Source organism: Pangasianodon hypophthalmus, chromosome 12 (assembly GCF_027358585.1).
Source record: "Pangasianodon hypophthalmus isolate fPanHyp1 chromosome 12, fPanHyp1.pri, whole genome shotgun sequence".
In the NCBI taxonomy this organism is placed as follows: Eukaryota; Metazoa; Chordata; class Actinopteri; order Siluriformes; family Pangasiidae; genus Pangasianodon; species Pangasianodon hypophthalmus.
Window position 1 is genome coordinate 15560847 of NC_069721.1, and position 22956 is coordinate 15583802.

The 22956-nt window shown below is 39.0% G+C and overlaps 1 protein-coding gene across 6 annotated transcripts in view; it reads right to left on the reverse strand.

Moving 5' to 3' along the window:
- znf438 (zinc finger protein 438) overlaps positions 1 to 22956 on the reverse strand; it is a 47128-nt gene that overhangs the window by 13414 nt on the left and 10758 nt on the right. The window contains exons 1-2 of one of the 6 annotated variants that reach the window (XM_053238725.1): positions 20419 to 21723; positions 14087 to 14223 (exon numbers count right to left, since the gene is read on the reverse strand). The exons of 3 other annotated variants lie outside the window; for them this stretch is intronic. Coding sequence is in view for 1 of the 3 variants with exons in the window: in XM_053238722.1 (XP_053094697.1) it covers positions 20419 to 20557 (139 nt within the window). In the remaining 2 variants the exon portion in view is untranslated. Of the gene's footprint in view, positions 1 to 14086; positions 14224 to 20418; positions 21724 to 22956 lie in introns of those variants that run through there. 2 more of the 6 variants (XM_053238724.1, XM_053238722.1) reach the window with 2 other exon arrangements.

The window sequence follows — 22956 nt, forward strand, 5'->3', positions numbered from 1 at the left end:
TGATGGAGGTGTGCAAGATAGACTGACAGGGAGATTAAACTCTGGAGTGCGACATGGGTGAAGGCAACGGTCTATTTTTAAAATGAGGTCAATGGCAGGAGTGGGAGTGCACATTTCTCCTGAGACTCTGATGCTGCAGAGGGATGCATCAATCTCTCAGCCGCCCAGTGACACAGAAAATACAGCTGGATTCTACACACATTGCTCCACACTACACACTGACACGCAGTCACAAGCATTCAATTAACATCACTAACTTTATTAACAGTCCACTTTTATTCGATTGAGCTGCAATGCTTAAACATCTGTTTCCCTACAACCTTCCTCATTTCATTAAACATCATTTCAATTTAATCCATCAGTTAAATATAGTTGAAGCCTCAACAGAAACACATATCCAGATGTTTGCATTTTCAATATAGTGCATATTGGCAGACAAACATTCAGTTCAGTAAGTGGTCACAAACTTTATGCTGTATCTAATCCCACAGATCAAATAAGAAAAACAAATCTGATATAAGCTTTTTATCCTGCTGTCTTACTGGAGACTCTCATTGAACCACGGCTAAAATCCCTACATCTCCAGCGCAACTTAGTTCACACTGCAAGATGCTCTTTTGAATTATGCCTTCATTTTACCTGATACTACTGTACTGCTTTAAATATTTAAAATGTAATGTATAGAATATAGCTTGTTTAAAATGCCCCAAAACTTAACATGCTCTTAAAAGAGGAAGAACACTGCCATTTTTTTCTGTTTTCACCAGGCAGCTAATTGTTACTGTTAGAACAGTTGTTCCCAAAGCGTGAGGCAGGCCCACCTTGGGCAGCACAAGAGTACTGCAGGGGAGGCGCAGGGAGATGGAGTGGGAGCTTAAAGGCTGTGAGAAATAAAGTGCACTGTAACGAGGGGAAAAAGCTAGATCGCGAATTGTAAAAAAGAGAACAAAAGATGCAACGAAATGTACAGGTAACAAAATGTAGTAATATAGGTTACACACTAGAGTTGATAAACATTGTGACTGTTGTTTTGTTACAAGTTGAATAATCCCTGCACTGGTGCTCTACAAAGGAGCGTAATATCAGCTAGCTAGCAAGACGACTTGAGAGAAAAGAATGTGTACGTTTGTTACACTCTTTAAAAGATAGGCGATTTTTGTCGATTAGCGATGGAGGACTTGACTGAAAGAGTTTGGGAACCACTGGGTTAAAAGGTTCTAATACATTATTGTTGCTATAGTAACAAATCAATCACATGGATCTTGTATGGCAGATGATCTGCATAATGTATGGCTAAAAATAAACAGAATAAACAAATGTATTGTTATTTAACAGAGAAAAACCTATAGTCATTGGTATGGCAAAGCTTCCTGTTAGGAGACGTTTAAATAAGGTATATGAAAGGAGTCTACAGCACTTTGTAATAGTCATTAAGGTTTCCGCCGTGGGGTGATCTTCAGGAGTACTTTCCTGTTTCTCTGCCCTGTTTTTTTTTGTTTTTGTCTTGATACTTTTGACACAAACTTAATTCTACATATTAACAAGAGAGAGACAAAAAGAGAGGCCGGTGAGGAAACGACTGTTTACACCCACTGTAAAGCAAGTAATAACAAAAACTAACTTATATCATGGACATTCCCCAACATTAAATGAAACTATAAACGGCTAGAAGCCCAATGTGTCATTCAAGAATACACTGAAAATTGCAAATGTTGGCAAATCGTTGTGGTATAAGAGGAATAAAAGACTTCAGAACACGCTGTTATAGGAAAATAACACATTATATTTCATATTGAGCCATATCGCACTACCCCATAGTGGATTATTTTCCCATCGTGTTTTATTACTTCCTTATCTAATGATGATGAAAATGCCTTTTTAGCACAGTTCAGCAGGTCAAGCACATCTGAGCTGCAAATAAGCAATGCGTTATATACACTGATGTTTATGTAATGATCTGCTTTATGTGATTTCACACAGCACGCAGGTCACTCGTGTTAGAAATGAGAGAGATGAGGCAGAGAAGCATGTGGACTCCTGCTCACTCAGCACAACTAAAACTACATCATCAGCTACTGTAAGCATCATCACAGACAGCAGGAAAACTGCAGACACACCTGATATACGGTATATTCATTCAGAACAAGACCGAACACACACAAACACACACACACACACGTGCATACAGACCTTCATCTACTAACATTCTGACATTTGTACAAGAACACCTACAGGTACACTCACACACACACACGCATATGTACATGCACACGTACACACAGACACCCTCATCTACTAACATTCTGACAATTTTACAAGAACACCTACAGGAATACACACCCACAACCAACCACAAACACACCCACAAACACACCCACAAACACACCCACAAACACACCCACAAACACACCCACAAACACACCCACACCCCTTCATCTAGTAACGTTCTGACATTTGGACAAGAGCACCTACAGGTACATTGCTATTACTTAAACACGTACAAACACGCACACACACACCTTTCTATTGTGCAAATACAATATTATCTATCTAGATCTTTGAATCTGAATAAATAATCATATACTAACATAAGGCTTTCTGTCTCTACCTGCTGTTAGACACCCTGGAGCCTCATCGCCATAGAACACACAATTCTCACCTGTCCGTGTGTGTGTGTGTGTGTGTGTGTGTGTGTGTGTGTGTGTGTGTGTGTGTGCGCGTGCGCGTGTCCAAAACCAGCACCAGGAGACACACAACCATGTGCTTTGAAAATGCATCCCTCAGACAGCTGATCTATGTTTTTAAAATCGTAGGCCTATTATTAAGATCTACTTATAGATTATTCATAAAGTATTGCGACATTGTTCTGTTTATGAATCATGTATGAGAAATTCAAACACACTATTCTGAAATACATACTCATTTTACCTTGGTGTCACTTTTTTCATGAACTGGATGCAAATTGTCACGAGTAAGACGTGATGAGTAATTAGCTAATGGTACAGTTTTAATAATAATGAGTTATAAAATGTTATGCACAGACTAAGCAGAGTTAGGTGAAGGCTCCTTTACTGAGCTGACAGTAATAATAAATCTCTTTTAAAGGACATTCAATGAGATGGGCTTGGATCACTCCAAACACAAAACCTGCTCCACCAAAACACGTCATCTGCGAATGAGCAGCACATTTTCCAGTCACTCCAGCTCATTCTTTCGACACATGGAATAAATAACAGGTCGTAGTCATGCTCAGGTCAGTCTTACACCTCTGTCTAGTAGCAAGCTCTGTATGTCATTTACACTCACAAACAGTCTAAAAGTAAGAAAAACACAGTTTTTCGAAGCCTTTTGTGAAGGATGATTTAGTTTATACTTCTCGGTAGAGCACACCCTGACCATATAATATCCTTTACAGACTTCTCTTTAGTGATTAACTTGTAAAAGCATGATTCTGGTTGATCTTAATGAAACAGCGGTAAGGCTGTGAGGATAGTTATTTGAGTCAAGGTCGATGCTTGTTAAAGTGTGAAAGCGCTAACGGAATGTAGCACTATTGAATCTCTTGATAAAATAACCACCAGGTGTCTTTGTTGTCTTTTGCAAACGCTTGTTTAGTGGCAGATGCAAACAAAGCCGACAGGGCTCGGTTTAAATCGCATGCAGCTGTGCCACGGCTTAAATTAGCCCTGAGCAGTGCGGCGTCAGGGGAGGAGAGCAAAATTACACCCTTCAACTTACACTCGGGTATTAAACCTAAATTAGAGGGCCACGCTGATGTCATCATTATGAAACACGTGACCCAGAGCAACCAAGAGGTCGATATTTTAAGACAAATCTCTCACAAATCTGTTCCTCACAAAAGGCCACCAAATTAAACCCAAGCACACATTCCTAACCTGCCATAAATAGAGCACGGCTTTGTGATAAAGTATGCTGGCGAAGCAGGTGAGAGTGAACATCTTAAGCACTGAACATTTCTCATAGTGTGAGAACTCAAAGACACAGAAGAGAGATGCGTATGTCTGAACGTTTGATGCAGACAGCTTCTCTGAACTTTGTGTTTCATGTTGGTTTCACACAGACTTCAGACAGGTGACGTGCAACACGTTCATTTTGTGGTTGTGCTTATGACATGCTAATTATCGTTCTTCATTGTCTTAATCATGTCCTTATAAAGGCCTGTCTCAGGGTTGCACGAGCCTGCCATTCTCATCTTGATTTACACTTGTTATCTTATTTTTAGCACTTGAAATTCCAAAACTGTCTCGATTAGTCAGGTGCTAGTCTCAAGTCTAAACTGAGTGGAGTTCATTTGAACTAATGTGTCTTTACTTGCACTGTCTATTGCCCAGGATGTGGTCTGTGGTCAGCCTTGATCTTATGCTGCATTTGACTTACTTCAAAAGTGGAAATTACTTGAAATATTATTTTCGACTTCTGTGCCTTCAAGCTACAACCTGGGGGGAAAAAAAACAGGGATGCCTCCATGTTTGTCTTTTGTTAGCAATTAGCTAGCCAGTTAACTGTGATGAGTGATGTATATTTTCTTCCTCAAAATTAAACAAAATAATAATATGCTTGTATATTTAATGATCTAAAACAAATACTTTATACAGTATAACTCATTTAAAGGTAAAAAGTGTTACTTTGTTTGCTGCTCTGCATAGCCTTGTTGATTTGACATCTCTTGCTGAACTTGCTGAGCTGGGGAGGAGACCATCCCGCGTTCCCGAGTAGGAATTCCGAGTTGTGGGGCGTTTTTTTTTTTTTTTTTGATTTACTCCTAGTTGGAGGTAGGAAATTACAAGTTACAGCCTTTAGTCAAATGCAGCATTAATAAAGCCTGGTTCTGAGACAGCAAGATAACGGAAACTGTGAGAGCGTACCAGTAAAAAGCTTTTGTGTTATGTCTGGGTTGATAAACACGATGGGAAGTTGTAATGCAGCCTGATGGGGAGAGTCAAAGTTGATTATTTTCCTATAACAGCATATCCTGAAGTGTGTTATTCCTCTTATATCACAGCAATTTACCACCAATTACAATTTTTATTTATTAAAGAATGACAATGTACTTTTTTACATTTAATGCTTATATGGCATGTCTGTGGAAACAAGTGAGTTTCTGTTATTACTCATGTTATAGCAGCTATAAACAGTAATTTCATCACCAACCTCTTTTCTTCTTGTTAACTGAACAAACAAACAGCTAGACACATTAGTGAGAAAGTGCAATGTCCTCCGTCCTTAAGACTTTCCTGTGATGGAAAACTTAAAAGAACAGCTTTGCCTCTGACGGATACAAAGTGCTGACACTGAAGACTCCTTCCAAAAATGTTAAACAAATGTCTTCTTACAGAAAACTTCATCATACCAGTGATAGCTAGATCAAGCCTGCAAACAGGAAGTGTAGAGCAGTTAACCAGTCAGTATCTTACACTGATCCTCTTTACCTCTGTACAGATATAGTGAACAGGCTTCTCTCCCTGAATAATGTGTCTGCTAATAGTACTTTGTAAGGTGGCTGCTGATTCATGTCTGAACAAAAGGGCTTTGCTGTCCTTTTGCTCTCTGTGTGCTAACAGCATATAGCTTTTATGTCTGTACCGTATGTAGAGAAGAAAAGAGAGAGTGTGTGAATGACAGAAACAGAGGTACGAAACAGCCTGAAGGTTCCCTTCGGCACAAGATATCAAAAAGGCCAACCTAAAGACACAACCACCCTCTCTCTCTCTCTCTCACTCTCACCCTCATCTACTCTCCCACTATCCCACTCTCAGCTGCTCTCTCACCCCTCTCACTGCCAGACAAAAACTAAATTACTACTTTGGGGCTAACAATCATGTTCTCATAACTCTGGATTATGTCTTAACATCTAAAAAGCACAAACATTCTACAAGCTCAAAACCATGCCAAAATACTATCAACTAACAAAAATAAGATGTCTAATAAAACTAAGATGTGAAACAGATTTGCACTCTTCTGTTTTAGAAATGTTCTATTAGAAAAACTACTTTTCAGCAGGAGTGGAAAAAATATAGAAATTATATATATATATATATATATATATATATATATATATATATATATATATATATATATATATATGCACCGATTAGCCATAACATTAAAACCACTGACAGGTGAAGTGAATACCACTGATTGGCCTCCAAAATCAGTCCCATCAAGCATCTGTGGGATGTGCTGGACAAACAAGTCCGATCCATGGAGACCCCACCTCACAACTTACAGGACTTAAAGGATCTGCTGCTAATGTTTTGATGCCAGATACCCCAGCACACCTTCAGAGGTCTTGTGCAGTCCATGCCTCAACAGCTCAGAGCTGTTTTGCGGACACAAGGAGGGAGACCTACACGATATTTGGCAGGTGGTTTTAATGTTATGGCTGATTGTTCATGAGGCGGTGTAAATTGTTATTATTTTGTCTTCTTGGAAACATAGAAATATCTTATGTACCTTCTGAAGGGCAATACTAAATGAAAAATAACATCTTTTAACATAAAAACAACAATTAACACCGATAATCCTGTTCAACAGTTTACATCCCCCTGGCTCATCAGTGAATGTTTACATCTTTCGTAATAGTTGTGTTTGAGTCCCTCAGTTGTCCTCAGTGTGAAAAGACGGATCTCAGCATCATATAGCCACTGTTGGAAAGGGGTCAAATATGCAGAAGATGCTGGAAAACCAAATAATGTGTAGGACCTGGAGGATTTTTCTTGGGTAGTTTAACTGCTCAGGACAAACAAGGGCCTCATGCACAACTATCACAAAACATAAAAACAGTCGTTGATCATCCAGGTAACACACAGCGTATGTAAACTTTTGAACTGGTTCAATTTTGTCTTGTGGACTATATGTAGATATCTGCTATGTGAAATAGCTTATTCAAGGCAGTACTAAATAAAAAACAAAATGCAATTTTTATGATCCCTCTTTTTTTTTGTAATTATTAACATTTTGCAGATTGCAGAAACCCAACTGTATGTACAATTACTGACTTCAGTGCACTGACTCAGAACGCTCTTAACCACATCCATCAGCAGAAAGACAACACCGTGTGGTTCATCTCTGAACAGGTACTATATGAGCAGTGGACCACACCCATATTCTCAGAAATAAACATATCACACTTTTGCCACAGTTTTCCTTGTCACTTGGGTGGTACCATCACGGGGACATGTTTTTACCTTTAGTAAACATCTTTTACCTAGAAAGATGAACGTAGTGCACTTTAATTAGCTTTTAGAGTTAAGCTTTAAAATGTACATTAAAATACTACATTCATGTTTCCAGGTGAAAGGTACATACTAAAGGTACAAAACATGTACACTTGATGGAACTACACTATGCAAACATGTACAGAGTGGTACCTTTAATTCTGAGAGTGCAGCTGAATATGTGCATTCAATCAAATAGGCGTTTTTAGTTTTTAATTCTAAATATGTAAATATGATAAAACACAATGCACTAGAGAGTACTATATATCTAAACACTGCACAGGAAGCAGCAGTGCACTTCTTTCCATCACACTATACACTAATTAGCAGCTCACCTGAGCAGACCCAGTCTAATTAGTCAAATCGGATCTGGAAAGGAATTACAAGGTAAACTGCATTAGGGGCTGCATTTGAATAATGCCAGTCAAAACAATTTAAACCTTTGGCTCATTAGCGCATCTTTATTTTTCCTAATTACTGCCTCTTTTTAAGTGGCAGCAAATGCAAAATGGGCTTGTAAATAAAAAGCAAACCATGCCAAGCACCATCAGGCAACCAGAAGAGACAGTGACAAATCAAAGCGAGACTGGCTGGCACTGAGCACATCCAAATTCAGCCAGGAGGGAAAAGAAGACCTAAGAGGACTGTAATAGAGGGATAGTTAGGAGCAGAGCAGAGCAGTGAGAAGGGGCTTCCTTTAAATTGATCCCACAGAGACCTTCAAGGTTTTATGTAGGAATTTGGATTAAGCCCCTCAACAAATCACAGGATGTGAGGCAAGCCCAGAGAAAAAGAGGAAAGCACAAAAGAAAATAAAAGACATGCCTTCTGGTCAACAAAAAGTAGTGAACCTGCTTCCTGGAGGAAAAAAATACTTTGTCATGATTTCACTGTGATGGAAACCAGGCAGGATTTTGAAAAATTTAAAGGGCATCTATAATAATGGCATAGTGTGTCTCCTGTCTTATTAGAGAACTAAGCATGTGCAAGTAAGATAACCCTGATAAATAGTCAGAACATATTCAACTAGTATTCCGTGTACAACTATCAGTGTGTGAGCACCTGTTAATCTTTTCGCAGCTTAAACTTTTCACATCTCTATCCAAGTTTATATTTATAATATAATAGATTAAGAGCACTAATCATACTATTTCAGAATCTACAGGAAGTGGAAGATGCTCAAGAGCTTTCAGAGCTTAAACCTAAATCTACATTACATAACTTTACTAATTTATTTTAGTATTGTGATTTAGTATTGCATTTATTGCACATTGCACAAACGGCACATATTGCACAGAACCGCACATATCCGCACTTTATATCGGTACTATCAGACTGCTGCCACCATCCATATTATATATATATATATATATATATATATATATATATATATATATATATATATATATATATATATATATATATATATATATATGTGTATGTGTGTGTGTATGTATATATATATACTTTTTTTTTAAATCCCTTCCTATATTTTTTATGCATATTTTTCTTATATTTAATATTTTTCTATATTTTCTTTGCTATGTCAGAACAGTTGTATAAAGCATTTCACTGCAAGTCATACTGTGTATGGTTATAACAAATAAAATTTGAATTAAAATTTGAATTTTAAAGCATAAAGTAAAGCATTTACATTTGATAGTAATGATGAGTGTGGGGATGTAAACGAATACAAATACAATATTCTGAATGAACAGAATGTGTTCTAAACAGATACAAATACACAACCAAATAAGAGGCGCACTATTGGTTTTGTCAGAAAGGTCCACGGCGTGTCTGGTTGAAACTGAAGGTGTGTGATGGGACCGTAATCATGTGGGGCACAATGAAGAAGTCATGTGAGCAGGAAGTTTTTACGTTCATGCAGCGTAAGCAAGCAGTCAGATATGAAGCTTGCAGGAGAAATAAAGTCCACATAGTTTAACATGAGCCTGGTCATGGTGGTTTAAATTAGGCTGCTAGTTTGTTGATATTTTGGGAAATAGAACTAGATTAATTTAATAGAAAATAAATCACAGGCAGGTACAAACAAAAATAACAACCCCTTGAGTGGGAATACAATCAGTAGTTGAGACCAATTATGAACTTAGTGATGTCATTGAGATTGAGGAACTGTCAGAGACAGAAATCACATACCATGCTGACAGTGCTGGCATTTCTGGTTCTGGTGTTTTTTTCTGGTGTTTCCATATTTAATTTAAAAAAAAAAAAAATTATATACATATATATATATATATATATATATATATATATATATATATATATATATATATATATATATATAGGGGAGGGGAATACAAGGCTTGCACTGTGGGGACACTCCACTGTGGGCGGGAAAAAGCCCTCAGAGTTATTTATTGTGTAGCTGGACTGTGAAAATTTGTAAAAATTTATAAATGTACTAAACCATAGACAACATGCATGTCCCCGTTTATCACCGCAGCCAGTCGCCATCCAATAGGCACCCCTCCCTAGCTTGAAGGAGGGCACTGGAATTTTGCACTGCCACTGATAAAAGAATTTTTGGAGCATTAACCATATACAGATATAGATATTGGCATTAGATTACACCGTAATAAAGAGAGAGAGAGAGAGAGAGAGAGAGAGAGAGAGAGAGAGAGTGTGTCACTCACCATCAGAGGCCCTGTAGGTGGAGCACTGCCTCTTACTGAGAAACACGTTTCATCTTCACAGGACACCAAAATGTGTGTGTGTCTGTGTGTGTGTGTGTGTGTGTGTGACAAGAATGATTAAAATCTTTCAGCTACAACCTTTCCTCCAACTCAGATTCTGTTACACCACAAAATAACTGAATCACGTAGTGAAATGCCAAGCACCTCATCTTCTTACTCAGCAGTAGTTAATGGCACTTTCTGGAGGCTGGCACTGAACTGCTACCCTCAGGCTTTCTGCTGCACACCAATGATTGATCGTCTAGAGTGGACATGAATAACCAAATAACCTAATAAATTATCCAATAACGGTGATTAAAATATATACCCAGTGTTCCCCTGTTCACACCAACAAACACGTTTTCAACAAACACAAAAAGCATTTTCTGCTGAGGCCTCATTTACACTCAAGCAGGACTGTGTAAATTCATATCACAGTCTAACTATTGCTTTTTTACTGACGTCAACAATTAATAATTAAAAAATAAAAGATAAAAAAAAAGGCCTTCCGGTACAGGATGTGCAGGGCTATGCTGATTCTTAACTTCCTTTTTGTAGGTATTTCCATATTTTAAGTTGTGATGTAAATTACAGTAATCTTATTGAGGCAAACTATGCAAATGCACATAAACACAAGGAGTACATAGGTCACTGTTTGGTTAAGCCATTTGTTATCCTCCAAACATTAACTCTGGCCTATGCTTAACAAGCCTATGCTTATATCAACTTGGCACAAGACTTCATTTTGTATTCTCATTCTGAAACTCTCAGTCCCTCTCAATTCAAAACAATGATTTTTAAATAGCTAACTCTTGGATAACTGATTCTGAGGTTAACAAAAAGATAAATTCACAAAGAGATAAATTCAGTTTGCCTACCATCAACTGTTTTTGGAGGGGGTGGGGGTCCAAAGACCAAAAGTGGCTTTGAACCCATCATGTCCAATATTAGATGCTCAATGACAAAGACATAGGACCTACTAAACCAAGTTGTCTTGGTCTGCTTTTATAAAACAGTAGCAGCTGCTGAAATCAGCCTTCAAACAGGGCTGGCCATGTAAGTGTGGCCACGTAAAGCAGAGTAGCAGAGCTCCGCTCACATCCACCACCATATCTAGTTCACAAGTAGAAGCACATAGCTGTGTGCTTCTAAATGATATTGAACACTATGAATTTGTAGTGTCACAGATTTTTTAGATTAATGGTAAAATCTGTATATATACACTCACCATCCACTTTATTAGGAACACCTGCAAACCTGCACATTCATGCAGTTATTGAATCAGCCAATCATGTGGCAGCAGCACAATGCATAAAATCCTGCAGATACAGATCAAGAGCTTCAGTTAATGTTCACATCAAACATCAGAATGGGGAAAAAGTGTTAACTCCGTGACTTTAACCATATGGTTGTTGGTGCCAGATGGGCTGGTTTGAGTATTTCATAAACTGCTGATCTCCTGGGATTTTCACACATAACAGTCTCTAGAGTTTACACAGAATGGTGCAAAAAACAAAAATCATCTTGGGAGCAGAGGATCTGCAAGCTGAAACACCTTGTTGATGAGAGAGATCAGAAGAGAATGACTGATCTGAGCTGACAGGAAGTAGTAACTCAAATAAGCACTCTTTACAACCATGGTGAGCATAAAAGCATCGCAGAAAGCACAACAAATCCAAGCTTGAGATTGATGGGCTACAACAGCAGAAGACCACATCAGGTTCACTCCTATCAGCCAAGAATCCAAGGCTATCATGGGCACAGACTCAAACAAACTGGAAAAACAAGCAAACAAAAAAAAAACCTGCAAATTCATTTGGCCGTAAATTGACAAATATGCAATTGTGGACATTTTATTTTAGAACTTAAAAGACAGCAATCTCTTGCATGAATAGTTCAAAAGTAATGACCTGTGGAACTTTGTAACTTTTTCTGTAGCACTCGTTTTTACAGGGCCACACGCCCTTTTTAAAGCCTCTATAACTCAGAAACGAAAGCAGATAAAAGCCTGTAAATTTGCACATTTCCAGAAAGTATGAAGCATATCCAAGATCGGAAGATGGGAACAGTTTTTTTTTTTAATCTGGTAATTTGAGGTGGATTTACCCATATGACAAAGTGTAGAGATGTTCTTAGGTCAGTAAAGCCTTTGGTATTAAAACATAATAAACAATTCACATTTTTAATAGGTTGTTTTTAATAGTCTGTTTAGGAGCCGTGAACAATGAAGGCATTCAGGAATAAGAACACAATGATCATTCCTATTTTCAATTCAGTCTGAAACTGCTGATCAGAGAAGAGTGCAGCCAGGAAGGAACTCGTATTAAAACATGTTTTGCTTATTCTACCTTTCCTTTCCTATATAAAGCCAGCCAGCTGGTTGGCTGATTCCTGTGATGGCCTGCCTCTCTGTGCGGTGAATGAGGGGACAGGAACCATACAGGAAATTCAATGCATACAGAAAAGACAAGATTACAACTATTTTTAAACTACAAAAAGAGTAACTAGAAGTGCTTCCAGTCATAGCGCAGACTTCTTTTAAACAACCTGCATTTACAGAACTGAATGCAAAGCTCTACGTCTCCCTCCCGTAAAGTTTTATTTAGCCGTGGGAGTTGGAAGGATATCCGTTGGGTGGCGGACGCTTCCTGTGTGAGACCGCAAGCTTGGTCATGGGTTTGTGTCGCTGTGTTTACGCACAGGTAGCATGCAGAGTGATACGCAGGCTATGTCTGAAGAAAGCACAGTGCTGGAAGGAAGCCCAGTATTGGATTTCAATTGCTTTTGATCATCTTGCTTGACTAAATCACATTTCTGGAAGTGCTACCTACCAAGCTAGATCTGCTCTCCCATCACTCTTATTGGTAAGAATCATGTAGTTAGTGAAACACAATAAGTTTGCTTGAATGTGGCCAATATTTAACAATGCTTTTAAAAATAAACTAATATTAAATCATTCTAGAGTTAAAAACAGGATGAAAAGACAAGATCAGTACAGGAGTATTTAACTATGTATATCTCTGGCAGGTATGTGGACAGTGACAGTACTGCCTAACCTCTGAGAAGTCTGAGTGGATGGGTTTGGTATGTACTGTTTGTTTGCAGGGCAGTGGTATTTGGCTCCAGCGCAGCACGAGGGCAGCACTGTCTTGGCTCTGTCAGCTGTTTGAGAAGCTGGAAGGGCTGGAAATGATTAGTGCTCGCAGGGCAATTAGTCAGTGCATCACCACACTAAATTTAGAGGTCCATTTCTGGGTCTCTTCCAAACAACATCCAGGTTTGTTTGTTCCGCTCTGTCCTGGGTTTCCACTTACAAAGAGGTGAGCATTTCAGTTAAAGAGAGTGATCACACAGAAAAAAGGGAGAAATAGAAAGCTTAAGAATATGAAAGTGAGATGATAGGAGATCTGAATGTCATCATTATGAAACACCGTCATCCTAAATTAAACTAGGACATAGATGTAAGTGGTCATGCTGATGAATCACTTCCATGAGGTCACAGGATTTTCCCTGAAAAGTTTTTTTGCTGGGAATAATTACTTCCTTTCCTTCAAAAAACATGCAAATTGTTCAGTACTGGAAAACTGTGTGATTAGAGAGGCACTGTATTGTATGTGTATTAAGAAGTATTAAATCTCATGTGATCATGTGACATCACTTAAATTGAAAAGCTTCCTTAAACGAATTGCCTTTTTATGTTGTCATTGGAACAGATCCCCTGTACTGACCAAAGCCTATAAAGCCAGATAGCTAAATAGCTCTCAAATGCATCGTCGTTTTATGTCTTTTTGCAAGATGGAGGTGCCATTTTTATGATACCTCTGGTCAAGTACAGTGCTTGAACCCCTTCCTGTGACTGCTCCAAGGTTTCAGTGCCTGAACACAGAGCTTCTGGCATACGACCAGCACTCAAGGCCCTGGAGGAGATGCTTCAGCTTGCTTCCATGGGTACTAAAACTCAAGGTTCAACTAGCGCCTCATTTTGGCTCTTTTCTTGCACAAACCTCTGGCATCGTTTTCATGAAAAAAAAAACATTATCCCATGCTGATCAAGGGGTGTGATTAAAAATGAAACCATGTTTACCGCTGCCATGGTTAGGAGAAGGGGTGAGAGATTTTTATCCTTAAAAACAGGAGGTTCGCCCACGCACTCACCTGGGACCGCTCTTGGCCGGTGCGAGGAAGCCAGGAGGTTATGGGAGCCTGGGAATGTTTAGTATGAAGAAAGCGATCCGAAAGGATCTGAAGCTGTGGGAATTGGACAGGAAACATGGAAAGTAACCCTTTCCTGCCTTGAGAGAGAGTGAGAGAGAGGGGGGAAAGAGAAAGCAGGAAAAGTAATGCATTGAGAATGTGACTTATTTCCACACTGATGACTTATCAGAGTATCTCAGCAGGCAGAGAAGAGATGTTGCTGATTACACTCGGTTAATGAAAACTGAAACACTAGTACAGAAGATGTGACAAACACAACCATATACAACATAAGCATCAATGTAAAGCCAAGGGCATCAGTGAAGCCAGTGAAAGTTTGTGGGTTGCTGAAGGTCAGTGAAAATGCAATGAACATCTAAAGATTTACCAAATTCACAAAACAATTTTGCAAGCAACTACAAAAAAAGGAAAAAGATTCAAACATAAATCATAGTTTTACTGAATCAACAGATCTATAACACATTTGGAAATGAACAAACAAATGTTTTGCTCAGAAAAAAGATGGAGAACATGAAAAATAAATAAAGGAAATGGCATGATTAAAAAAAGAGAAATTAAGATTAAAAAAAAAAAAGTGTTAAGGACCCACACACAACATATGCATACAAATACAGGGCCATTTGGTTAAAAGACAATCCTGTTAAACCTGTTACGAAATAGAAACCAAATTTGCTGATAACAACATGGCTGTTCTACAATTTGGAGACTTAGCAAACGCAAGAACACAAAAATCTTCACCAAAAAAAAAAAAATCTCATAAAAATGAATAAAAGAAGACAGAGTGTAGTCAGCAAGTGACCACGTGAAAGAGTGATGAAAGGGAAAGAAAAGTAAAAGAGGTAACTTTGGCAGTCAGGCCAAGCGATAAAACAGCAGACATGCTCGATGCACAGCATATAAAAATGTTTGTTAATCTATCAGTCACTGAAGCAGATGAGAGAACAGTGTGTCCTGTTTTCAAGATGGTGCGTGTATGCAGAACTGATTCCAGCATATCCTCGGAGTGACATAATTTACTGGAATAAAAAAAACTCACATGACTTCTAATATGTATAGCAAATGCATTATAGCAGAGGAAGTGGAGAGTATATCACGGATTATATATAGCGTGACAGATCCACTCTTTTCAACAGATGGAAGAAAAGAGGGTTGGGTTAATATTTAGAGTCAAGTCAGATGATTCTTTATAATGATCTGAATTTACACTGGGGTTGTCAAATTCCTTTTAAAATTGTCTTTAGAAGTTCTGCATTCATATTTTTCAGATTTTTCAGTAAAGAGATCCACACTAAAGCTACCTTGAAAACTGAAAAATGTTGTGTTGCATCAGTGGTGAAGTAAACTCAGCAATCGAGAAGACTGAAAGGACAAACACTCCTTAGAAAGGTTCACTGAATGAGTTTCCATAGCACGCATTTTACTGAAACGTTACACAGGCACTTTTTCTCCTTGCCCAGAACTCAGTGAGGTATTCCGGGGATTAATACTTCAGCATTTTTGAGTGTGTGTGGCAGGTGTCTACACAGGCTAAGCACTCAATACTCGATATTTGTAGGGGGCTGGATAAAAGGGGGCTGGATAAAAAAAAACAGCCAAAAATGTAAAAAAAAAAAAAAAAAAAATCAGGTTTTGACCAAAATTGGGTTTTTCTGCCCTTTAGCATACTTGCATCTCTACTAAGCACAAATATACACGACGCATACACTGTCGCTTACACTGTAGAGATAGCAGCGGACAAAATTGTAATGTCTGAATGCCAGTAATAAATATAAAAATGGGAAATTTAGCCAACAGAATAAAACTTAAGTGACTTAATCAGTGATTATTTCAGCACTGATGTATAAGCAGACAGTCATCAATCGAGTCAAGAATGACAATGAGACTGCAGATTATCAAATGTCATGACTGATATTTACCTCAGCAAATTACACTAGACACACTGATATTTTTTAGATTTTATGTTTTACATGCATACAATAAACCATATAGCCGAAAGTAGGACACTTAACCACCACACCAATATGTGCTTGTTTAACATCCCACTATAGATCTAGTCTCCCTTTGCTGTTATAATAACCTCCAATCTTCTCGGAACGCTGTCCACTAGATTTTGGAGCATGGCTGTTAGGATTTGTGCTCATTCAGCCAAAAGAGCATTAGTGAGGTCAGGCACTGATGTCAGGAGAGGAGGCCTGGGGTGCAGTCAGTGCTCCAGTTCATCCCAAAAGGTGTTCAGAGGGGTTGAGGTCAGGACTCTCGAGTTCTTCCACTCATAATCCTCACTTTGTGCACAGGCGCACTGGCAAAGACAGACATTCTGTACTGAAAGACAATTGTGTGCTGCCAACTTTGTGGCAACAGTTTGGGGGAGAACAGACCTACATATGTGTATGATGGTCACGTGTCCACAAACTTTTGGTCATATAGTGTAGCAGTTGCTTCTAAACAATCACTGCGATGCTGTCTTTCAGTGAAATTGGAACGAAATATTGACATGTAATTTCACCTTTTTTCACTTTTAGGGATAACCAGCCTTATAACTTTACTTGTGATTGGCAGGCTCTCTCACGAGGGCTTCGTGAGAACACAGAATATCAGAGGCGATGAGCTGATATATTACATGCACCACTGGTTTAGATGACCAGCACCTTCTGCAGTGTGAATTGAACACTGTTCACTGGCTGCTGAACACAGAGGAATGTTGACCACAGCTGGTCATTGTTGAAAGTTCCACTGTAGATCATGTGACCTGGTTTGAATTCAGAATGGAATCTGGAACTGAACCCTCCCTAAACTAATCCCACTCCCATCCACTACAGACACACACACACACGCACGCAGGCAGGCACACACGCACACACATTTGTCATACTATCCTTGTGAGGACCTTCCACTGACATAATCAGTAATGCAGTTCATTAATGCTTTGCTACTCCTAAATCTAATCCCAATCTCAACCTCAGTAACCAAAATGGGTCTTTTAGTTTTTTCAATAAAGGCTGCAGTTTTTGTAGAAAAGCTGTTTTCCTCGTGGGGACCAGCCAAATGTCCCACCAGGTCAAAACTGTCAGATATTCTTCAACCCAGATGAAAAGAGCCATATGTTTCATGCGTGTGAAAATTCTCTTTTAGAATTTTGGATAATCTGTGAACTGTGAGATGTGGAGGTTGTTTAGAAATTTGCTGTTACAGCTCGAGAAATAAAACTGAGAAAAGATAGCAAAAGAAAACAGCTGTGCACAAAGATCAAGCTGGCAAACGTGAGGAACTGAAAGAGATCATGGAAAGCACAAAAAAAAAAAAAACCCAAATGGACCCAAAATGGGCAGGTGAGACTTCTCTGATTGTGTGTGCCATATATGAGGAAGGGAGAGAATGAGAGAAAGAGACAAAGACAGAATGAACGAGGGAGCAAGAGGAAAGGTAAGGTCCAGATGAGGCAGCTGGGCTCTATTACTCCACACTGGCCCTCCTCCTCTGTGCAGGAAATGAGCAATCATTTAGTAGTGACAGGTACATGCTGAACCTCACTATCTCTCCTCTAAAACCTAGCAGATACTGCATGCAGCCAGCCAGCATTAACCTCTCAGCCCACCACACACTGGCGTGTGTAAGGGTTTGCGTGAGTGTGTGTAAGGGAAAAAAAAAAATCCCTGACAGAATAAAGTGAACACAATAATGTTAAACTGTAGCAGTATAAAAGATGAAGTATGGGAGAAAAAGAGGCTTCTCAGAGCTAGGAAAAAGTTCACACGTGTGTTTTTGGTTTGGGAGCAGTCCTCTGTAAGTCTCCTGTGTGCTATGAAAGGTTGAGCATGGCTGATTTTAACTGGGTGTGACTGTGAAGCCTGACTTAATGTACTGTCTTATCCAGCGAGAGCACACCTTACAGAACTGACAACGAAACCCTGGGCACTAATGAAAAACACAACTTTGTTCTCATCTGCTTTTTATCTGTAGTGTGCACTTTCACACTGGACAGATTCGAGAGGGCTATCCAGGACATCAGCTGACAGATGGGTGAAATATATAAAAAATATATCACGATAGCTGAAAACATCATACACAACATGTAAAAGAATATATTCAGCGTTAGGAGTGATTTAATGATTTAGGAGTGACAACAAAAAACAATGGTTTTCACAGTCTGAGAAAGGACAACCATGAAACGTTTGGTACAAAAATGTATTTTAAAATCCAGTTAGGTCCATGTAACAGTACGTATCAAAAAAGTTAGTGGTGTAAATGTATACTGTAAGGTTATTCATCACAATATCAATATTATACCACAGCGCTGTTGTATTCCTAATTCTGATTGGACAGAAAGTGATTGCTTAATTTTCTATTTCTAACAGCAGATATGACAGTAGTGTCAGCTACTAGACAAATTACCTGTTTATATTGATGCACTAATAATTAGAACATTAATACTAATATTATTATTTCTATAGTAACAACTTACTCTTATTTCACAAACAGATTAACAACCATAAGTAATCGTTGATATGATGATATTTTCTGAAAGGAGATTTATTTAGCATTTTTGGAAGGAGTCTCCAGTGTCAGTGCTTTGTAGCAGTCAGAGGTAAAACTGTTCATTTCCATTTTTTGACACAGGAAATTATTCAGGACTGAGAACTTTGTGCTTTTTGTGTAAAATGACAAGCTGCAATTTTGTCTTATGCACTTCAACAGGGAGAAAATAGCTGGAAGAAAGGATGGTGAGGGAATGACTGTTTATAGCTGCTAGATCTAACTTGTTTCTTGGACATTCCACAACCTTAAACATAACTATGATATGTAGGACATATCATTTTTTAATAGCTAAAATGTTCTTGGCGTTGACAAACTGCTGTGGAATAAGCGGAATAAACGCCTTCAGGATGTGCTGTTATAAGAGAATAATCAACAAATGGGGGTAGCGTGTTTTACTCCTTACATACCACCCAACCCTACTGGTGTAACATGTAGGTTAGACTCAGCTGCCAGTCATTGAGGTAGATTTGCCTTGTATGCCTCATCTTCAGCACAGCACTAACATTGTGGCATTGGAGTGTGTGTGTGTGTGTGGTAATGGTATGAATAGATCAGTGATGCTGGGGTTCATATCAATGTATATATCAATACATAATTCAGAAAATTGCAGATAGGATGTATTAGCATGAAGCAGGATGAAGTTCAAATATAATATTTCACGGGGTTTCTTGACTCCTGGACAGTAGGTATGTTCCTCAGCGTGTATCTCCTCCATTCCAGAACGGAGAAGAAATAAAATGCAAGCTTTAGTAGAAACTATCCCAAAAGACACCACATAACGCAAAGCAACCAAATATCCAAGTTAGCTAGAGTGAAAAAAGTGCAGTAAAACAAATACGACGTGCTTCCTCACCAGAGACTTTATCAAGAGGATAAAGACTAGATATTTTCCAGAGTCTGTACTGACACACCTAACTAGCTTGTCAAACTAAGTTTATGCTAATTGCCACTTTTAGCCTAGTTAATTGAACACCTGGGTATGCATAACATGGGACAATGGAGTTGTGACTTGTGCAGCGGGCTGGTTAATGAATTTATGATTTATCCACCCCATGTCTTTTTGGCAGGTTACCAATGTTTACCATTTATGACCAAATGAAGCCAAAGAGATCTCTGGCATCTTCTGAGCTTTTTAGGGAATATGCACAACATCACTTCTTTCTCAGAGTTCTACAGTCCTCATAGCTTGTTTTTTGCTCTGTCAGCTGTGACGCTTTCTAGAAACAGATGTGTGCCTTGCCAGAACATTCCCAATCAACTGAATTTACCACATGTTAACTTTAATCCAGTTGCAGAAACATCTCAAGAACAACCGATGGAAATGGAAACACCTAAGCACAATTTTGAGTGTGACAACAAAAAGGTCATAAAATCTTTTTTGAAAATTAATTTTAAAAAATTGATAATTGTTAAAGCTGTATCTGAGGAAAAAGTGAAAGGGTACGAATACTTTCGGTAAGCAGTGAACCTTGACCGAAGGCTCCACAGATTTATTTAGCAGACAGTACATATGCTGTGCTTGATCTGAATCAGCGTGTACGGAATTTAAATCAGTATCAACACCTACACAGATGTTTTCAGGCTTGTTTGCAGAATGCTCCTCTGATTCGAACAAGCCAGAAATAACAAAAACATGCAAAGACAAGACATGCCACTCTGAATATCATCCAATCTAACGGAGATCTCAGATCACTGCAAACTGGTTCTAAATAAATCAGTTGTGTTTATGATCTTACTGTTTAACGAAAGCGCATTATCCCTCATCCATGCAGACCTGTAAACACTACCAGTATGCGGTCCCGGGCACATGTTTCTGCTCAAAAATCCAAAAATAAACACGCACAGTTCGCCATTTTGTTTCGCCTCTAAGCACATACTGCCAGAGGCTTGGAAACCTCCAATTACAAGACAATTTGTCCAGCTCGCCAGTCTAGCTCTCTTATTACACCAAAGCAGGCAACATCCCACAGCTATAACTATCTGTATCAAGAGATCACGATTTGTTACGGACACTGGTTTATAGGGGGGAAAAACAGACACTTTTTTTTTTTTTAATTGTCAGTATGACACTGCACTGGGTCATCTGATACCCAGCTGAGACCCTCTGCATGTTTGAGAGGCACAGTGACAACATGCTTCAAAACAAGTTGTGTCTTGTATTCACATATTGAGATCTGTGTCAGTTAACTCAACATAACACACGTTCACAGCATTAAAAATGGCAGCAGATCAAGTGCTAAATCTGATCTGATACCAGTCCAGTGTTTCAGGCTGTAATGTCTTAAGAAACGAGCACTTAGTGAAGTGCACTTAGTGAACAGGATATCAAGTAAAAGCAGTAATAAATGTTATGTGATAGGAAAAGGGAACAAATTATAAGCATTATAAACACAGTTCATATTTGAGCTTATGTAGGCCTATCTCTACACAATAAAACCTGCTAAGTAATGGCATTGGCTTGGAGAAACTTTCACTTAAAGGTAGCTACATAAATTTTAAGTAAATTCAAACAGACTCACATATTACCTCTTATTATACATTCAAGTTCAGTCACCGTGCTGGTATCCACCAATTTATTAGGCATTCGGTTGAAAGTCGTCTGCACAGTTCTGAATTCATTGCATTCACTTCATCAATAAAGCCGAGTGAGCTTGTTCCACTGGCAGCCGTACACGACCATGGCACCACATTGCACAGATGAGGTGGTTGCTTTGGATCATTTTCTCCCTCTTTGATTCTTTCCATCTCCCTTGTCCAGGTTAGTCTTTGTCTCATCTATCTATGAGGTCATTTTCACACATGCAATTCTCCACACTGGATTGATTCTGGCATTTTTAGAGGAGGGGCGTCGTCATCACAGGTGATGACGCTTGAAATTTCAGCCAAGCTGTGGATTGACTGCATAGTTCTATACGTCATTTACGCTGAGCGTGCTTTTTTTTCCCCCTCAAATGGGAGGCATTGTTCTCATTAATGTTCCTTTGATTCTGGTCCCAACATTCAAACTGTGATGTACAATTTAGTATGTGGCATTTGAACCAATGAGCAGTTTTTTTACATTGTGAAGCACGCACCACTTGAAGCAATGTGTCCAATAGCTTTGGACCTCACCCTGTTGAAAACAGCTTGACCAAAGGGGCTGAAGTGCCTTGTCTGAGAATTTAACATGCGTATGTACTCTTCTAGCAAAAAATATGATAATTACCCCATCTGTGAACCTCATGTAACCTGCTAAAACATAAACACAAGGCAACAATTAGTCCATAGTTCTCATACAATGGAGGTAATTTGTTTAGTATTATTGCCATTAGGCAAGGACCCAAATATCCCTGTAGTTATTAAAGCAATGAATAAGCTTTATCATCAGCTCCTCAGGTTTGTTAGAGGAGTACGACATCACCTTGGCTGGCCTGGAAATGACCTCACGTCCAAGAACTTAATTGGCTACAAATAGGAAACTGCATAAAGGATTATTGCTTACAACTAATATTCTCTAATTCCCAGTTACTCAACAATGCTTTGTAGTATTAAAAAGTAAGTCCACATACATAGACTTATCATTATCAATATATCCACATGACATACAAATGCTTCTCAGACCTCCTGAGACCATAACATCATGTGCTTATCGGTCGATAAGGATCAGCTTTGGGAAACAGCATCCTGATGTCATACTTTGTCCATCACGCCCCTTGTCCTGGAGGCACCCTGCCTCTCATATACACACACACACACACACACACACACACACACACCCGCACATAGACATAGACACACACACACACACACACACACACACGCACGCACACACACACTCGCACATAGACATAGACACACACGCACACAAGGCTGGCGGGTCTCCGAGCATGTCGATAAGTCCCATCACTCACTTTAATGGGGTTGTGGTTCAAAAAGATCCGTTCAGCATTCGGGGACGGAGACAGCATTCCATGAAGGCTACAAATCTCAGAGCTAGCCAAACCTGCAATGAAAACAGATCTTGCCACAACGCTGCCATGCTCAGTGATTACACCCAGGGCAGATAACTGGGCTGCTGTAGACACGTTGGAGTCAACTTCCCCAAAGTTTAAACCTTAAACTGCTTCCTTGGGCCTTTTTACCTGTCAGAAACATAAGAGGCTCAAAGCTAAGGAATTGAGGAATTGGTAATAAGGTCTACTTTGTAAGAGTGTACTTAAAAAAACAGAAAGAGCAGACTCTGTGCCATCTATGAACACTTCTGAAGCTCTGGCTCTGTGTCCTCCTCTCTCTAC